Raw genomic sequence first — 19,093 nt, forward strand, 5'->3', positions numbered from 1 at the left:
GCCTTTGTGACGGAGATCTAGATACTCTCGGATACCTGCGAGGAGAGGGTCTCAAGGATTCTTTAGGAGGAAGTCCCTCAGAAGACCTGGGAGGAACTTTCCAGTGCCTTACACTTTCCAACCATCTTGGTGACTGTAACGGGGCGCCCGTGGCTTGGCTCCCCGTTCAGAGTTCGGGACCTATGCGAGTGCGAGAGTCTCTGCAAAGTGCTTGCATTAACCCCTCTTCTATCCCTCAGCAGACAGACTATCAAGGGTCAGGGGAAGACTTTGCTGTGATACAGGAGGCGGAGAGAGACTGGCCCTTTAACTATCAAGGAGCCAATGAGTGGGCGGAGTCACGGAGCGAAGGTACGCCGTCAAAAGAGGAAGTCCGGGACGACGAGGTGTGTTTGTACACCTGGAGTGAGGCAGAGGAGAGAGGACGGCGAGAGAGAGGATCGAAGGAGACGGAAGACGTGCTAGGTGGAGGACGAGGAGCCTTGACGGACGTGGAGACGCCAGGAGGCCAACGACCCCACGTGTCACCCAGCCACTCACCCGGGGGAGGTGCGTGGCTCGTGCAGGTGCGTAATCGTCTCAGGGGCTGGGTGGGACGAAAGGGAGGTCCTACGGTACCTTAAGAGACATCCCTGGGTCCCTGTTTCCCCATTCCGAGCACATAACCCCCATCACGCCCCCTTCACGGATACAGAAGAGCGGGAGCACGCGTGGGTTTGAATCCTCACCCCCTTTCCCTGATACGGCTGGCTTAGCCGGACATCGCTCTCACGAGTGTCCTTTGTTTGTTTTCTTTCTGGTCCCTTGGGAGGAGGCGAGGCCAAGACGGACCCCGAAGATACCACAGCCCGACGGAGCCTGACCGGCTATCGGAGGACTTCACATCTCGACAACCGCCGAAGACGGAGGTCCCGAAGTAGATCTCCCAGGAGAACCCCAGTCCTGAGAAAGACTTGTTCGGACTATTTACTTAGCACAATAAAACCAGTTATCACCAAGACCCGTCTATTGCCCTTCACTGTTAAGCCCGCCAGCACTGAAAAGCTTACAGTGGTGGAGAATGCGGGCATAGACGCCGTCTGCACACAGAAGATGGAAACAGTGATTGAACAGCTCGCAAAAGGGCAAGAAAGACTAGAATTTAATTTAATTGCGGGTTTATATAGCGCTAGGAATCGACTCCCGGAGGAGTATCTCCACGCTTCGACCGCTGGGGAACCCGTCCTGGCTCACCCTGAGAGATGGTCCCTGATGGGTATCTCTAAGGTGCGACCAAGCATCCCCGGCGGTCTGGGGGGGCCGTTGTGAAGATGAGGCAAGCTGATGCCCAGAGTTGCCGAGTGTGGTTTCTGACTAGAGTAGGCACCGAGGCGAGAATTATCGAGTCCGCTGACCCTGGTCCACGACCCTGCCGCGTCTGGAATCGAACCCTGGTCCCGGATCATTCTCTGCTTACGGGTCTGCCGCCTATAACCAGTGAGCCACACTTCTCCACAGAATGGGTGGCAGAACAGCAGCTCACTGCCGCACAAGCAGATAGAGAACTATTAAAGGAGGCTCTGACCACGCGGTCCTCGGCCCCCTGGGTGGATCCCGTCCAACACAGCGGCAGTGCCGAGAGAGTCATCCCACATGGATCGGCCGCCATAGCTCTTCAGAAATACCAACCGGGGGAGGATCCGGACGCGTTCCTCCTTAATTTTGAACGCGCCGCCAGGGCCTGTGGTTGGCCGGTGGTGAAATGGCCGTTCTTTCTGGCTCCTCTCCTGGTGGGGGAGGCACAGTCCGCCTACCAGGTGGCTAATCCCACGGGGGATACGCCGTATCAGGAGGTGAAAAGAATCATATTGGAACATCTGGGACTAGATGCAGAGGCGTATCGCTTGCGTTTCCGGAAGGAGCGGGGTGCCCCTGGGGAGAACCCCCGAACCCTGTTCGTACGCCTCAGAATGGCTGCTGACAAGTGGCTGACTCCCACTGTAAGCTCAAAGGAAGAAATAATGGACCGAATCTATCTGGAGCAGTATCTTGAGGCTCTCCCCTACCCCACTCAGAGATGGCTAAGGCAGCACCACAACATTACGGCTGCACAAGCCATCGACATGGCCTCTTCCTTCGCAAGGGCACAGCCCCGGAATCCAGGATGGGAGCAGGAAAAACCGCAGAGACAAGCTCTCAAAACTGAGAAAAAGCCGCTACGACAGGGCGATCTTTCTAAGCCCCGGCCCTGGCAACCCTTGACTCAGGGAACAGCTGGGCCCCAGTGTTTCGACTGTGGGAACTGGGGGCATATCGCAAGACACTGCCCTAAGAGAAGACCCCCGGACAAACCTATGGAAGTCGGATATCTCCCAAAACCGGTTCTCTTCTCTGCAGAGATGGGAGGCACGTACAGAGTAAGTGTCAGGGTAAACAGGACCTCCATTTCAGCCTTACTCGACTCGGGGTGTAGACAGTCAGTGATTCAGACTAAGCATGTCACCCTATCCCAGTATATCCCCAGGCAAATGGTGAGCATTCGGTGTGTCCATGGGGACGTACGACCCTACCCCGTGGCCAACATACCCATATACATAAGAAAAGGAGATACGCAGACGGTGCGGGTGGGAGTGCTTACATCTTTGCCCGAGGACCTTATCATAGGCACAGACAACCCTCGGTTTTTGTCCCTGTTTAAGACTAGCACAGACGGTCTCCCTAGAACCCGATCTCCAGAGAACGGTCCCAGTAACCCCTGTCCTGCCATGCTCACCCCTGAACCGTGGTTATTAGACCGGAGCTTCCGATATGCGCAGGCAAATGATCCCACTCTTTTTAACGCATGGGAACAGGCCCGTCAGGGACATGATCCAGACAGGTTTCCCCGTTTTGCCATTAAACATGACCTGTTGTACCGGGAGGGGAACCCCAATGAGGAAGCACAGCTGCTGGTACCCGTGTCTTTCCGTAGTCAGGTGCTCTTCTTTGCACATAGCCACTTGTTAGCGGGACACACAGGGGGGAAAAAAACCACTCAAAACATCCTCAGACACTTTTACTGGCCGGGCATATACAAAGACACTGCAGTGTACTGTCAGGAGTGTAGCATCTGTCAGCGGAAAAACATGACCAAGCCCCCGCAGGTTCCCCTACAACCCCTTCCCATCATAGGGAAACCCTTCGAAAGGGTAGGCATGGACATCATTGGCCCCCTCCCGAAGACTAGAAAGGGGTACCAGTATGTGTTGGTCATGGTTGACTATGCGACTAGGTTTCCAAAGGCCTTCCCACTAACCGCTACGACCACCAAACAAGTGGCAGATAAGATGATCGAAGTTTTCAGCCGAGACGGGTTTCTGAAAGAAATCCTTACGGACCAAGGCACCCCGTTCGTGTCCAAACTTATGCGGGAAGTATGTAAAAACCTCGATATAAACCAGATCCGCACTTCGGTGTATCATCCGCAAACGGATGGCCTTGTGGAAAGGTATAATCGTACTCTCAAAACAACGCTGCGGAAAATGCTGGAGGTTAGCGGAGCGGAATGGGACCACCTCTTGCCCCTAGCTCTGTACGTCATCAGAGGCCAGCGACAGAGTAGCCTCGGAGTGTCTTCCTTTGAACTGTTATATGGGAGACAACCCCGATCATTGATGGAGATGACGAAGGACGCCTGGGAGAACGAGCTACCTGAAGAGACGGCTACCACCCTAGAGTACGCACAAAGTCTGAAGTCCAGACTGGGAAAACTACGAGACCTGGCTTATACCCATCTGGAAACGGAACAGAAGCGCCAAAAAACCTATTATGACAAAGGAAAGAAATGGAGACGGCTACGAATCAATGACTGGGCCCTGATACTCCTTCCGTCATCTACCCAGAAATTTCGAGCCGAATGGGTAGGCCCCCACAAAATAGTCGGCACTATAGGCACCACCAGTTATCGCCTTCAGACGGGGCCCCATAAAACTCAGGTTTACCATATCAATATTCTAAAGAAGTGGTTGGGACCGGCTCCATCCGAGGTCCATGTGGTTGCCCCAGGAGCAGGGCGCTCCACCAGAGAGGAACTGCTGATCAACGAAGAGCTGACGTATAGCCAGAAGGAGGAACTAAACACCTTATTAATAAGCCATGACTCGCTCTTCTCCAATCTACCCGGAAGAACCTCCATGGCCGAACACAGTATCGAAACGGCGCCAGGGAAAACGGTAAAAATCAGACCCTACCGAGTCCCAGAATCTAGGAGAAGAGCGATACAGAAAGAAGTGGAAGATATGTTAGACCTGGGTGTCATCCGACCGTCCAAGAGCAATTGGTCTAGCCCTATAGTTATGGTCCCCAAGCCAGATGGCTCGCGCAGGTTCTGTATGGACTTTAGAGCACTGAACGAGATCTCCTGTTTGGATGCCTACCCACTCCCGAGAGTCGATGAATTAATCGAGCGTCTAGGGGATGCCCAATATATTACAACACTCGATCTCACCAAGGGATATTGGCAAGTGCCCTTAAAGGAAAAAGACCGACGGAAAACTGCCTTCAGTACCCATGAAGGCCATTATGAATTTACGGTCCTCCCCTTTGGACTGCATGGAGCCCCTGCCACCTTCCAGCGCCTCATGAACTCCGTGCTGAAAGACGTTTCACAGTTTGCATCGGCTTACCTCGACGACATAGTCATCCATAGTCCGTCCTGGTCTGATCATCTACGCCATGTACATGAGGTGTTTTTGGCCCTAGAAAGGGCAGGTCTAAAGATAAACGCAAAAAAATCTAAAGTCGCTTACCAAAAGGTAAAATACCTGGGATATGTCTTGGGCCACGGGCTTATTGAGCCCCAGATTGAGAAGATCAGAGCGATATCAGACACCCCGTTCCCAGCCAACCGAAAACAGTTGAGGGCGTTCCTGGGTCTGGTGGGGTATTATTGTCGCTTTATTCCCCAGTTCTCTCATGTCGCGGTGCCCCTCTCGGATGCCTTGCGACACCCCGGTAAGTCCTCAACATCCATCCAACCCACTGAGGCCATGTTATCTGCCTTCTCCCACCTCAAACATGTCATCACCTCCACCCCGGTGCTAACGTCCCCTGATTTCGCGAAGCCATTCACCCTGCATACTGACGCTTCAGAATATGGCATAGGGGCCGTACTCTCTCAGTTGGGGCAGGACGGTAGGGATCACCCCATTCTTTACGTTAGCAGGAAATTGTTTCCTCGCGAATTGCGCAATGCCACCATAGAAAAGGAATGTTTGGCAGTTAAGTGGGCGGTGGAAAAGCTCTCATACTATCTGGAGGGGCATCTGTTTACCCTGTTCACTGATCATGCCCCCCTCCTTTGGATGGCCAGAAACAAATCCAATAACGCACGTGTTATGCGTTGGTTTCTGTCCCTCCAACCGTATTCCTTCACGGTGCGGCACAAGAAGGGGACTGAAAATGTGGGTGCGGATTTCCTGTCCCGCCATCCGCTCCCCGAACGTGAGCGTCCTAGGGGGGAGGAATGTAACGGGGCGCCCGTGGCTTGGCTCCCCGTTCAGAGTTCGGGACCTATGCGAGTGCGAGAGTCTCTGCAAAGTGCGTGCATTAACCCCTCTTCTATCCCTCAGCAGACAGACTATCAAGGGTCAGGGGAAGACTTTGCTGTGATACAGGAGGCGGAGAGAGACTGGCCCTTTAACTATCAAGGAGCCAATGAGTGGGCGGAGTCACGGAGCGAAGGTACGCCGTCAAAAGAGGAAGTCCGGGACGACGAGGTGTGTTTGTACACCTGGAGTGAGGCAGAGGAGAGAGGACGGCGAGAGAGAGGATCGAAGGAGACGGAAGACGCGCTAGGTGGAGGACGAGGAGCCTTGACGGACGTGGAGACGCCAGGAGGCCAACGACCCCACGTGTCGCCCAGCCACTCACCCGGGGGAGGTGCGTGGCTCGTGCAGGTGCGTAATCGTCTCAGGGGCTGGGTGGGACGAAAGGGAGGTCCTACGGTACCTTGAGAGACATCCCTGGGTCCCTGTTTCCCCATTCCGAGCACATAACCCCCATCACGCCCCCTTCACTGATACAGAAGAGCGGGAGCACGCGTGGGTTTGAATCCTCACCCCCTTTCCCTGATACGGCTGGCTTAGCCGGACATCGCTCTCACGAGTGTCCTTTGTTTGTTTTCTTTCTGGTCCCTTGGGAGGAGGCGAGGCCCAGACGGACCCCGAAGATACCACAGCCCGACGGAGCCTGACCGGCTATCGGAGGACTTCACATCTCGACAACCGCCGAAGACGGAGGTCTCGAAGTAGATCTCCCAGGAGAACCCCAGTCCTGAGAAAGACTTGTTCGGACTATTTACTTAGCACAATAAAACCAGTTATCACCAAGACCCGTCTATTGCCCTTCACTGTTAAGCCCGCCAGCACTGAAAAGCTTACAGTGACATATGGATTGAAGGATATTTTCTCTGGGAGCCGGAGAACCTTTCGGCGTAACCAGGATGATGGTGATGCCAGGTGACGAAGATGTTCCTCTAGATGTTAAGCGCAGAGATCTCTACGCCGATCTAGGCTTCTCTGGTACATCCCCAGCAGAAATGGCAGGATTTCTGTCCCTCTACGTCTTTACAACAACACGGAATGTGCCACTATAGACGTCGACTATTGCTGCGGAGATCCACTTAAGGATTTACACTGTTGAGGCGGTGCTCTCGACGTCGGTCTCTTAGACATAGACTGTGAAGGTGTTCTCGATGCCAACCGCCAGTGTACATGCGGCGTCTTCGACGTCGACTTAGACGGGAACTGTGCCCTCAACGTCAACCGCCTGTGGGTCCGCGGGGGTGATCTTGTCGACGATCCTCCCGACACCGACCTTTGGGAAGGAGGCGGAGACGTTGACAGGTGTCTTGACGTTGACGGAGGCTTCGACGACGACTTAGGTCCGTCGTAACCATACTTCGAGCCCCAAGTAGTATGCCTCAATGTCACTTTACTCTTCGTCGATGGATGTTCTCTTCGCGTCGACCAGTCTCTCAGGTGGAGGAGAGTCTCACCTGTTCAGACGCTGATCTCGACGGCGAGCACTCAGGAATTTTCTTACTTTTGGAGGCTGGAGAGGCATATCTTCGCCACTTCTGTTTTTCCTGAGAGGAGGGCTTCTTAGTGGTAGGGTTACTCACTAGGCCACTTTTATGGTGTTTTCCTCTCTCCGCCGAGGCAAGAAGCCTGATCATCTCTCTGTCGCTCAGAGATCTTTTTGAAAATTGTTGGCAATAAGAACAAACCTCTGGGTTGTATTAGGATGACAAGCACACAATGCACACAGAGTGAGGGTCAGATGTAGCCATCTTCTTCCCACAGTAAGGGCACTTGTAGAATAAAGCTGCCATTTCTGACCCAAAAATAACTAAGTTGTCAGAAAAATACTGGAAATCAATCCCAGCAGCAGAAAACGTCGAATAAAGTTGTTAGGAAACCAATTTCGGACTAGAAAAGCAAAAAATTTATGAGCACAAGCTCCAGGATCCTCACAGAAGTAGCCGGAAAAAAGAACTGACCTATCCGTCACCTGTGGTGCATGATGGGAGAAGGGGGCTTCTGGAGGTCTTAAAGGCACGGTGCCCAGGTTCTTGGAATCCTTAAAGGCAAGGTGCCAGTTTTTTCTATACAGTGATGTTATTTATCTATGCAGCCTCTGGAATAATTGCCTGCTATTACCCGGCTTCTTTTATGAAAATAAAAATTTGGTGTGGGACACTATTGCAGTGCATGTTCTCTATGACAGTAATTGTATGCAATATTATTTTCACACTATAGAAAACATGTAAGTTTGGCGTTTTTTTAGCCTATTGGACATATAATAGGCTGCATATTTAGGTGTTTATACATGTATTTGTATGTTTGGATAGACCTATGTACTTCTTGTTCTAAACATACAAATATTTATGTATTTTTGTATATGCTTCGGGGTCCCGCACATGGATGGAGATCATTCAGTGCTTATGACTATTGATTAGTATCCCTTGGTAGAGAAACTTTTTTTAGCTAACCCTCCCCCCGCCAAAAGTTTATTTCTAAGACTTAAAAGAAAAAAAACTTAAAAAAATCTATGTGCACTGAGGGTTGGTTGCCTGTAGTGGATTTGACTGGAGGCCTGGCTCTGCAGCAAATCTCTGCTGTGCACAGCTGAAGGCAATGCACAGCTAGGGTAGACTGGCCACAGTAGGGTGCAGGTTTTGGCCACCGGCCAGGTCCTGTGGGCAATCACTTCTGCCCACAGGCAACAGTCATGCGCAGTGGAGTTTGGTAATTAAGTGCATAATAGAAAAACAAAATTAACTGAGGAGGGGGGAAAAAAAACCTACAAACAATAACTCTGGCTACCTTCACACATGACATCACTTTACCCAACAAAGAAAATAAGGGATTTTCCGGCTGCAACAGGTTGAGCTCAGGCAAATACTCAGGGCTGCAACGCAGTCAGTCACTCTTTTGTATACCATGCCACCTCAGTTTGGAACCAGCTATATGCAAATCAGCTTTGATCCTGCTCCAGTGGGAATAGTCCAGTTAGAACTATCAAGCCAGGTCCTCCCTGAACTGGAACACAAGCAACCCAGAACCAGTTTCACACCAAGTAATTACGATAGGCTGAGATTAATTCAAGCATTCCATCCATCATTTTTTGTATACTTTTCGTATTCTTTAGTAGTCCATTTACCAGCAAGGGTTGGACATCACTTTGGACAATGTGGTGGTGTTTTGTTTGACATAACATTGGAATACAGATTGAGTTCCTCACAGATGTTCCCCCCCGGAGGCTAATGCCAAAACCAACTAGGCTAAGAGGAGAATGACAGACAATTTACAATTCTAGTCACAGGAATAGTCCGGCTGGCTCAGGGAAAATTACATCTGCTCTGTATCAAACAAGGTTCTACCTTTGTTTTATGCAAGCCCACTACCTATTTCTTGTGTTGCTCTGCACAGCATCTAATGAGAACATAAGCTCGTTATGTCTTTGTGCAATTTCAGAAAATCCTGGGAGAAGATGTTTGACATTTTTTGTATTTTTACAGCACCCCCTAAGTTTAGATACAAAATCAGAGGCCTAATTAATACGAGAGGCTTTAGAGAGACAAGGTAAGGGCCTACAAGGATACTCCACCACTGCCAGTGTGATAACAGGCCTGGAGAGAAGCAGAGTTCCAGGCATGAGTAGAAGCATGCATGAATCAAGACTAAGCCATATCTCCCAGTTTCTAGCCCCAGACGGACACCGGCTTATCTTTTTCATCCTAGGCCTTGGGATAATATCCTAACAATTACAGCTGGTTGTCATGATCCTTAAACTATATGTGGAGTCCCTTTGGTATTTACATTCAGGTTGCCTGCATTTAAAGGCATGGTTGACTTCCGATTTTAAATTCCAATGTCCAGTCCACAGTGGCTGAGTCACTGTATGCCTTTGAGTCCCCTCTCCATCCAGCAGCTAATTATCTCTTCATGACTTCGACTTACAGACGACTTAGATCCACAACTGGTATTTCCCTGTGACTGTCTTTAATGCAGTAAACTTTCAACTACATCCTGTACCTACAACACCGTTGGACCATTGACAGGCACCTTAAAAGACACTGCTGAACTGTCTTTTGACACCTTGAATAACTTTTTGGACAAGGACAGTAGGTTTGCGGACTACTGGTTCCTGAAATGTTGTACTAAAATGTGAGCCACACATGCTCAAACCCACTAGGTTGTTCAACATTGCATTCAGGCCTCCTAAGAAACTACGGCAGAGAACGGATGTAGCATTGCAAACATTGTACATTGTATTTCTCTAATTCCCTGCTGCTCATCCTACCAAAAACCAGAAGGAAAAGAACTGCGGATTGCTCTTTCTCAGGAAATGCCCCCAAAATATGGAACGCCATCCCCCCGCACATCAGAACTCTACCGTCCTATGCAGAATTCAAGAGCCAACTTAAATCCTTGTACCTGATCCGCTCCCTTGGTTATGGATAACTTGGAGCTGCAAACGTCTCAGAATCCATGCGTTATTGTTGAATCCAGTACTGAGAAGCCCTGCTGTCCGAACTTTTCTTCTTTCCAAATTGTCTGTCGCCGATTGCTTTTATTGGGTTTGTTTCATGTTGTTCTCTTTTTCATGCCCACTACTGTGAAGCGCTCTGATACCTTCGGGTCTTGTTAGCGCTATAGAAAACTTCTAAATAAATAATAAATAAAATAAAAAATACCCCAGTATCCCCCACATACTGGCTCAAAAAAACAGATTCGGAACACGAAGAGCTATGTAGATGTCTGGAATATCTGAACCCATGCCCAGGCCTTCCAATTTTTCTGTTTATGTTTCATATGTGTACTATTCTATTTTACCTTCCTGAATATAAATAAAGCCTTTTTTTAAGGAATCTGGTGTATCAGCGTTTCTAACCCACTTCCTAGAATGAACTTTGATGCTTGATTTCAGTATGCCCGGAAAGTGAAGGGTCCAAAAGGGATAATTTGATAATTAATTTGGTGTGCAAGAGAACATGAATCATCAGTGGACAACAAGCATTTACACAGAGGAACATAAGTTGCAATACAAGACTTTTTAAGTCTTCACCAGCTAGCTGAAATGGGTGTAGCACAAGAAGACCCTTGATGGACCAAAAAAAATATACAAGCATCGTGTTCGAGTAAATTAAAGAAAAATCAAGCTACAAACACAAATTTACTCTAATCGTCCAATTTTAGGTTCACAAAGCGTAGGGAATCTGGGCACGAAATGGTTTTAATCAAATTTCAAATTGCAGAAACATACAAAACTATGAGAAAAACACCAGTAAGAAGGGAATACAAGTTAAAATCACTCACCTGAAGACACAAGTTTAGATGTAGAGACAGAGTCCTCTATTACTATAACTTCACAGTCCTCTGCTTTCTCCTCAGGAGATTCGACTTGTTTTTTCCTAGAAGAGCGACTGAGTTTGCCTTTAAAGGATTCTTCAGCTTTTACTTCACCAGAGTTGCTGCTTCTTCTCAAAGCAGGATTTTCTTCGTGCATGGTAGCTAGGTCCCCAAAACTGCTGGATCCTTTCCTTCTTTTCGATTTAAGCATTTCTTTACTCTTCCTTTTGTTTTCTTTCTCAGAGTCTTCAGAACACATCAATTGGCTACCAACTTCTGAATTTGGGAAATCTGTGCATCCTAATTAATGGAAATAAACTTCTTGTTTAATGGAACAACATTTTTTATACAATATATATATATATGGAAAATGTTACATTCACAGTAAACATCAATTTGTAGCATGTAGTGCTGGAGATTCACATACTTCGCATAAGTCCACCATCTAGTGTTGGGCTTGTATGTGTGCAAGTTGTTTTTCTTAGAAGTCTTCCGAATCACAAGGTATTGTGACTTCTCCTGTTACTGGTTATGCACATGGTCATCAACTCTCTGTTTTCCTGCATGACTGGAGACTATAGAACTGGAAGTAAAGTATAGTATAAGGCGATGTCCAAGCGAAAGGAGTTTTGTGGTGCATATGTGTAAACCACCAGCACAGGTGTCCGGGGCTAAGGGTGGGCGTATGTGAATCTATCGCACTAGTTGCCACAGAGGCTTACTGGGTAAAAATTTTGATTTGAGGCGTGTGTGGCTGTAGATACATATGCTTAGCATAGACTGTAAAACAGTTCTCTACACAAGTGGTGGTTAACCTGTGGGAGTTACAGTTGTTTGAAATAGTGTTCATAGGACTGCTTGGTGGGCCAGTACATACCAAGTAATGTTTTGTAAATGTAAGCGGGGTAGACCATGTAGCTACTTTAAATATGTAAGCTATAGATATGTTTCCTAGAAAGGCCACTGAAGCTCCTTTTTTTACAAGTGGAGTGAACTCCAGGCTTTGAGAAAGCGACAAATAGTTGTGTCTTTATGAATGATTTAGTCCTATCAATATAATACATGAGAGCTCATTTTATTTCTAAAATACAGAGAGTGCTTACTGCAACACAGTAAGGTTGTGGAAAATATACAGGTAGTTCAATAGATTGAATAAGATAGAATTGTGAAACCACCTTAGGAAGTTAGGAAGAAATGTGGGGGTGGTGCGAAGTACAACCCTATTTTCATGTATTTGGAAGAAAGGTTCCTTTAAAGTTAATGCCTGAAGCTCACTGGCACGTCTGAGTGACTCAATAGCAATTAAGAATGTTACCTTCCAAGATGAAAATTGGAGAAGGCAGGAGTGGAGGGGGTCAAATTGAGGGCACATTAATCTTGTCAATACAATATCAAGATTCCATGTGGGAGTTATTGGAGCACTAGGAGATATGACTATTAAGCTACTCTAGGAAGGCTTTGACAACTGGAATCCTGAATAGGGAAGTGTGTTGCCTATTCTGAAGCTATGCAGCTACCACTGTTAGGTGTAGCTTTATAGATGTAAATGCTAAACCTGATGTACGTAAATGAAATAAGTAGAAGATAACGTCCTGTAACTTAGCTGCTAAATGATCAATGTGTTTGGATTGACAAGAGTGAACAAATCTTTTCCATTTGGCAGCATAATAGGTGCGAAAAATAGGCATGTGCGCCTATTAAAGAATATCAATATATTATGGGAGACTTAGGTATCCAATTTCTAGGACTTCAGGAGCCAGATTGCAAGGTTGGGTGATCTGGGGTTGAGGTGTCTGATTTGTCCATGGTTCTGCGTGAGAAGGTCCTGTCTGTTTGGCAGTCCCTCATAGGGGACTATTGACCTTTCGAGAAGTGTGCTGAACCATGGTTGCCGTGCCCATGTGGGAGCCACTAGGATGGAGGGTGAGAGATGTCTGCTGAAGTTTGTGAATCAAATGGCAACAGTGGTAGAGGTGGAAAAGCATAAGCAAATATCGCGGGCCAGCTTATCCTAAGTACATTGCCCCAGGACTGTCAGAGTGAGAAGCTGGAGGTGAAGTTTGAGCATTTTGCGTTTTCGGCTATGGTGAAGAGGTCTATATGTGGTTGTCCCCAACGCTAGAAGTACTGGAGTAGGACTTGTGGGTGCAGTTCCCACTCATAGATTTGTAGGTGTCTCAGGCTGAGGAGACCTGAAAAGTTGTCGTCCACTCCTGGGAGATATTACACAAACAGGCAAATGTTGAATCGGAGTGCCCACTACAAAATGGTTTGGGCTAAACAGGGAAGCTGTGGGGACTTGGTGCACCCCTGCTTCTGGAGAAAATACATTGCAGTTATGTTGTCTGCCTTGATGAGAACTATCTTGCCAATTAGGTAAGAAAGGAAGGTGAACAGCTAGTAACTCACTGTGATTTATGTGGAGACCTCCGACTTGGTGTCCAGAGGCCCTGGACAGTGAGATGTTGGGAATGAGCTCCTCATCCTGTAAGGGAAGCGTCTGTTACTGTCCTCTGGTGAACCAGGTCTAGGAATGGCCGTCCCTGTAACAGGATGTTGATGTTCCACTACTGCAGAGAGTGGCAAGCTTGATCTTTTAATTGACCCTCCGCTTGAGTCCACCGGTGCAATAAGCACTCATCTAACAGACCTGTTCAGTCTGGCATGAGGTACTATGGCTACACATGAAGCCATTATGCGGAGGAGACGCATGACTATCCTGACTGTTACTTGTTGACCTGGTGTAAATTAGGGAATAAATGCCTGGAATGCTTGCATCCTGGCAGTGTTTGGGAAAGCAATACCTAGTTGTGAATTGAGAATCACCCCTAGGTAAGGTTATATTGGAAGTGGTTGAAATGGTTGAAGGTGAGACTTTAATGTGTTGATTGTAAATCCTAGTTGAGGCAATAGGTTTATGGTGGATTGTGTATGTTGGAGGCCCTTTTAATGTTTTGGGCTTTTGAGGAGTTAATTGTCTAGATATGGAAATACATGTATGCCTTGCAGGCCCGGACTGGCCATTGCGGGCACCGGTCAATCCCCCGGTGCGCCGCAAGGGAAGGGGCCGGTTTTGGGCCCTGGGGGCCGTTTTTGTTACAGGGCCGTTTTAGCAGCATAGCTGCAAAATCGGCCGTGTAACAAAATCGGCCGAAACCGGCCCTGGCAAAGAGCTCGGTCGCACCCCCAGGGGGCCGGCCGAGCACTTTGCCAGGGCCGGTTTCGGTTCTCAGTCCGGCCCTGATGCCTTGTCTACGCAGGTGAGACGCTATCACTGTGAGACATTTGGTGACGACGCGGAGTGCAGTAGTGACCCCAATGGGAGGACCTTGAATTGTAAATGCTGACCGTTTACTATGAAACGTAGATATTGAGATGTGCTGGATGAATAGGAACGTGAAAGTAGGCGTCCTTGAGGTGGAGAGCAGCCATGAAGTTGCCTTTCTGTAATAAAGGTATGAAATCTTTAAGAGTAATCATGTGAAAGTGCTTTGAGAGAATTAATGGTTTAGAGGTCGGAGGTCCAAGATTGGTCTGAGATCCATCCTTTTTAGGAATAAGGAAGTATTGTGAATAGACCCCTGTAACATGTTGGCGGAGTGGGACAGGTTCCATAGCTCCCTTTTTAGAAGAGCTTGTTCTTAGCTGAGCAACTGTTTATGTTGTGGGGAAAGTCTGTGGCTGCGAGGTGGAATGTTGGGCGGTGTGGAAGTGAGCTCCAGGCAATAACTTGTTGGCTACTATCCAACACCCACTCTTCAGAGGTGATATTCCGTGAAGCAGGAAGGAAACACTGTAGTTGACCCTCAAAAGGTGTCGTGTGATCGGGGGAATGATGGGAGAGTCAGGGCATTGTGGCCGATGGTTTTGTAAATCTGCACTTGCCTCTACCTCTGGAGTGGTTACCCGGTATGAGCCTTTGCAGTCACCCCTAGGTGAGGTGGTGTGTGTATGTCTGAGCCCGCTGATGTGAGGGGAAGGTTTCAGGGGAGGTGGTTCTGGAACTTCCTCGGAAAGAGGAGCAGGAAAAGGAGCCACAATGAGATGGTGTCTGTAGCCCCCCTCCCCCAAAAGCTTTGGCTGTCTCCTCATCTTTTTTTTTATTTTTTCAAGGAGGGTATCCACTTGAGAATCAAAAAGGTGTTACTCATGAAATGGTAAGGCTAGAAGGTTTTGCTGTTCTTCGGATTTAAAGCCGGATATCCTAAGCCAAGCATGCCTTCATAATAGTGCAGTATCAGCAGCAGAGTGCACACAGAATTGTAGTGTTCGAAATTAAGTTTCCCCCTGAGACAATTTGGTATTCCCTTTTTTATGTTCATCTGAGAGATATTGGAGTATCTCCTCCTTCTCGTCCCAGGAAGCTCTATCATATCTAGAGAGGACACACACAGACACACACACAGGGTGGGGGTGTGTCTCTCACACTCTCTCACTCTCTCACTCTCTCACTCTCTCACTTTCTTCCGTGGCAGCTTCAGCAAACACCGGAGCATGAAAGTTCATCAGGAATAAAACCACACGCGTTTCAGAAACCAAAGTTCCCTTCTTCTGTGGCATCTCTCCAAAACACTCACCAGCGTTTTCGGCATTACTTTATACAGAGGACCAGCCTCAGTGGGTGGGGCCGTTACTTCAGCCTTCTGGGCCCCGTAGTGCCCCAGTGGGTTGAATGTTTTTCAGGTTTCAGTTTTCCCGCTTTTAGAGCTGTAACGCGAACCACACCTCCTGATATATATATATATATATATATATATATATATCAGGAGGTGTATAATGCTCGCTTCAGCCACAACTTCCACTCTGACTTGTAAAAAGAAGACGAGGCAGACCCAATTCAGTGCTTCAGTTTATTTCAGAACGCCACCATCCCTCACGACGCGTTTCAGCAGATCCCTGCCTTGATCACAGGACAACATTGTTGTGAAACACACACCTATCTAAAGTGCAAGTGCATTATTAGACATAGAAGACAAGTCTGTGAGTACTTGAGTCTTTTTTTCATTTCCTGAACACATGAATTCTTCCTAATACATGTAAAATACATTTTGTAAAACAATTCCTGCTTAAATGCATATACGTTTTATCAAACATTATTCAATTGATTAATGTTGGACAGGCCTCGTGGCTGGGCCGTCCCCCCTCCGCACAACGGGGCCCGGACCCCGGCTCTCCCTGAATCCCCAGCAAGAGCCACCCCGGCAACCCCCCGAGGCAACCCACAACCCGTCCACAACGGGACGCCAGCTCCTGAACCCACCCGTACCGGCTGGCTCTGGTCCTCGTCAGCACCATGGCCCCGGCCCAGCCGCCATCTTTGGACACTACAGCACGAGGCCGCATGGCCTCGACCCGACCCCAACCCTGGGCCTGGCCCGGCCCCGACATCGAGGCACCAACCTCCACCCAGGAGGTAAAGAGACCACTAGGCAGGTCGATGACAGAAGAAGGCGTCAACGGCTCTCCTCCGCCGGGTGTCGATCACCCCCGGCCTCCCTGGGCGCTGGCTCCAACCCCCTGCTAGGTGTCGGGACCCCCTCACTCCGGACCTCCAGACCTCAAGGCGCGAGGGTCCGGACATCAAAGGGATCCAGCCCTATAACTGAGGAAGCCCCAGACCAGGAGGGCAGTTGTATCCTGGAGTCGAGAGACACCGAGAAGAACTCATCCTTGACGGACTGCTGGCGCTGCCGCAGCCCTGCCCTGTGAACCCTTCGTCTTGGCCTGCTGGCGCTGCCGCGGCCCTCTGCAACGCGAACCATCATCTTGGCCTGCTGGCGCTGCCGCGGCCCTCTGCAACGTGAACCATCATCTTAGCCTGCTGGCGCTGCCGCGGCCCTCTGCAACGTGAACTATCGCCTTGGCCTGCTGGCGCTGCCGCGGCTCTCTGTACGTGAACCATCGCCTTGGCCTGCCGGCGCTGCCGCGGCCCTCTGTACTTGAACCATCGCCTTGGCCTGCCGGCGCTGCCGCGGCCCTCTGTACTTGAACCATCGCCTTGGCCTGCTGGCGCTGCCGCGGCCCGACCCTGCAGACTCCTAAGCTCGAGGATTGTGAGCTTCCCTCTTACCACCCCCCCCCCCGGTACCGACCCGGTACCGAGACTGACCCGCTACCCCTTTCCCTACAGAGACTAGAATTGAGAGGACCCTCGAGTCCTGAATCCTGTACCGCTGATAACCTTGCCACAAGAACCATATATAAAGAGTGTCGATCTCATCCTGGTGTGGTGTCTATCTGTGGGGAGGGTGGTGTCCTGTCTGTACGATCGCCGGAGACGGCCCTCATCGGAGGCCTCTCCCCCAGTATTCGGCCGACCCTCTGGGTCTCCGTCCAACATTGGTGGCCAGCGGCGCGATCCGAACCTACGCATAATCGTACAGAGGGTCACTCGCCCCACGACACACAACACACAACCACCATGACAACAAAAGAGAGCGGAGCAACAGAAAAATTCCAGATGGAAAAGCTGGAAGAATACAACCACAGAGAACTGAAACAATTCTGCATGGAATTAGGCATTTCAACCACAGAACTGAGCACGAAAGAGGACTTCAAACGAGCCCTGGAACATTGGGCGGAGACGGGTACGACCGTACCCCAAACACAAAGGCACGGGACACCCGAAACAAGCCCCACGCCGACGGAAGAAAGAAGATCGGGTCTCTCCCCAGAAGAGGTCCGGGAACGGGAAAAAAGCAGGCTTCATAAATTAGAACTGGCACGACTTCGCTTAGATGGAGAACTCAAATTGGCGGAACAAAAAATAACGTTGGAACACTTACGACTCCGAGAGGAGCGAGAAGAGAAACAAAGGCAGAGAGAGCTAGAAGAGAAGAAGCTAACCTACGAACATGAGCGCAACCTCAAAGAACTAGAGATTCGGAAGCAGAACAAGGAACTCGGGGTCCCCGAGCGCACGAACACTCCTGCCCCTACAGACCCCCAAGGTCCACATACCCAAAGATGTCGTCAGAGAGTACTACAAGAACGATGACATCCAGCAATGGTTCAAAGCGTACGAAGTAGCCATGACCTCCCACCGGATTCCCCGAAGCGACTGGGGAGCCGGGTTATGGGGGAGGTTTGTCAACGAAGGGCGAGACGCCCTGCTGCAACTCCCGGACCATCTGATGACATCCTACGACCACATGAAGGCCGCCCTCCTCACTCGATACGGACTCACACCCGAGATGTACCGCCAGCGGTTCCGCGACTGCAAACGGATCCCGGGTACAACTTGGGTGGAATACGTGAACTTCTTTAGCCGGGCCTTCGAGGGGTGGATCAAGGGCAGCAACGTGACCACCTACGAACAGCTCTTTGACCTTGTTGTGTGGGAGCACCTGTCTAACAACTGCTTCATCGAACTCAGACAGCACCTCCTGGACAGTAAACTAACGGGACCTCGGCAGCTCGCCGCCGAAGCTGACCGATGGGAAAGCACCCGAGTTGGCCGAAACGGACCCAGCGAAGCGCACAGAACTGCCCAAGGGCCCCATCGCCCCCGTGGAGGAGGAGGCCAGGGCCGGGGTAGGGACACCGGCCCGGTGACTCCCGCCAGCAACACCCCGCCCCCGGCCGGCAGGGGAAACGCCCGATGCGACCCGGCTTCCGAGCCAACATCACTTGCCACCGATGCCAGCGACCCGGCCACTACGCAAATGATCCCAATTGCCCAAAGAACCCGAACCCTTTACCCCGCCAGGTCGCTGCTGCAGCCCTGGGGGAAGAACAGCACCCGGAAGACCAAGAAGAGTACGAAAACGACCAGCCTGAGTGGGAACCGGCCGCCATGTCCCTGGTTTGCTTAGGGGAACGAGACCTGATCCCTCGGGCCCCCCTTCCCGCCAACACGCAGAAGTACAGCCAGTGGGTCAACATTAATGGCCGCCGGGCGGAAGCCCTCCGCGACACCGGGGCCAGTGTGACCGCGGTCCGCTGTCATCTGGTGGCCCCGGACCAGATCTTGCCGAACATTCTTTGCCCTGTCCGGTCGGCCGACAACTCAGAAAGTCTATGTCAAATGGCCTACGTCCCCTTCGAATGGGGAGGAGTATCAGGGATGCTGAAAGTAACTGTCCGCGATGATGCCCCCGTGGATTGCCTCCTGGGGAACGATCTCGAAAGTTCTCCCTGGGCAGCAGTCGAACGGAGAGAGCACCTGGGGATGCTGGGCCTCCCCGAATGGGTCTGTGCTACGACCCGGTCCATGACCG

The 19,093-nt window shown here is 50.0% G+C and overlaps 1 protein-coding gene across 1 annotated transcript in view; it reads right to left on the reverse strand.

The window, feature by feature from the left end:
- ATAD5 (ATPase family AAA domain containing 5) overlaps positions 1–19,093 on the reverse strand; it is a 440,833-nt gene that overhangs the window by 343,714 nt on the left and 78,026 nt on the right. The window contains exon 10 of the mRNA XM_078654387.1: positions 10,842–11,174. Coding sequence (XP_078510513.1) covers positions 10,842–11,174 — 333 coding nt within the window. The remainder of the gene's footprint in view (positions 1–10,841; positions 11,175–19,093) is intronic.

This window comes from Lissotriton helveticus, chromosome 7 (assembly GCF_964261635.1).
Source record: "Lissotriton helveticus chromosome 7, aLisHel1.1, whole genome shotgun sequence".
Classification (NCBI taxonomy): Eukaryota; Metazoa; Chordata; class Amphibia; order Caudata; family Salamandridae; genus Lissotriton; species Lissotriton helveticus.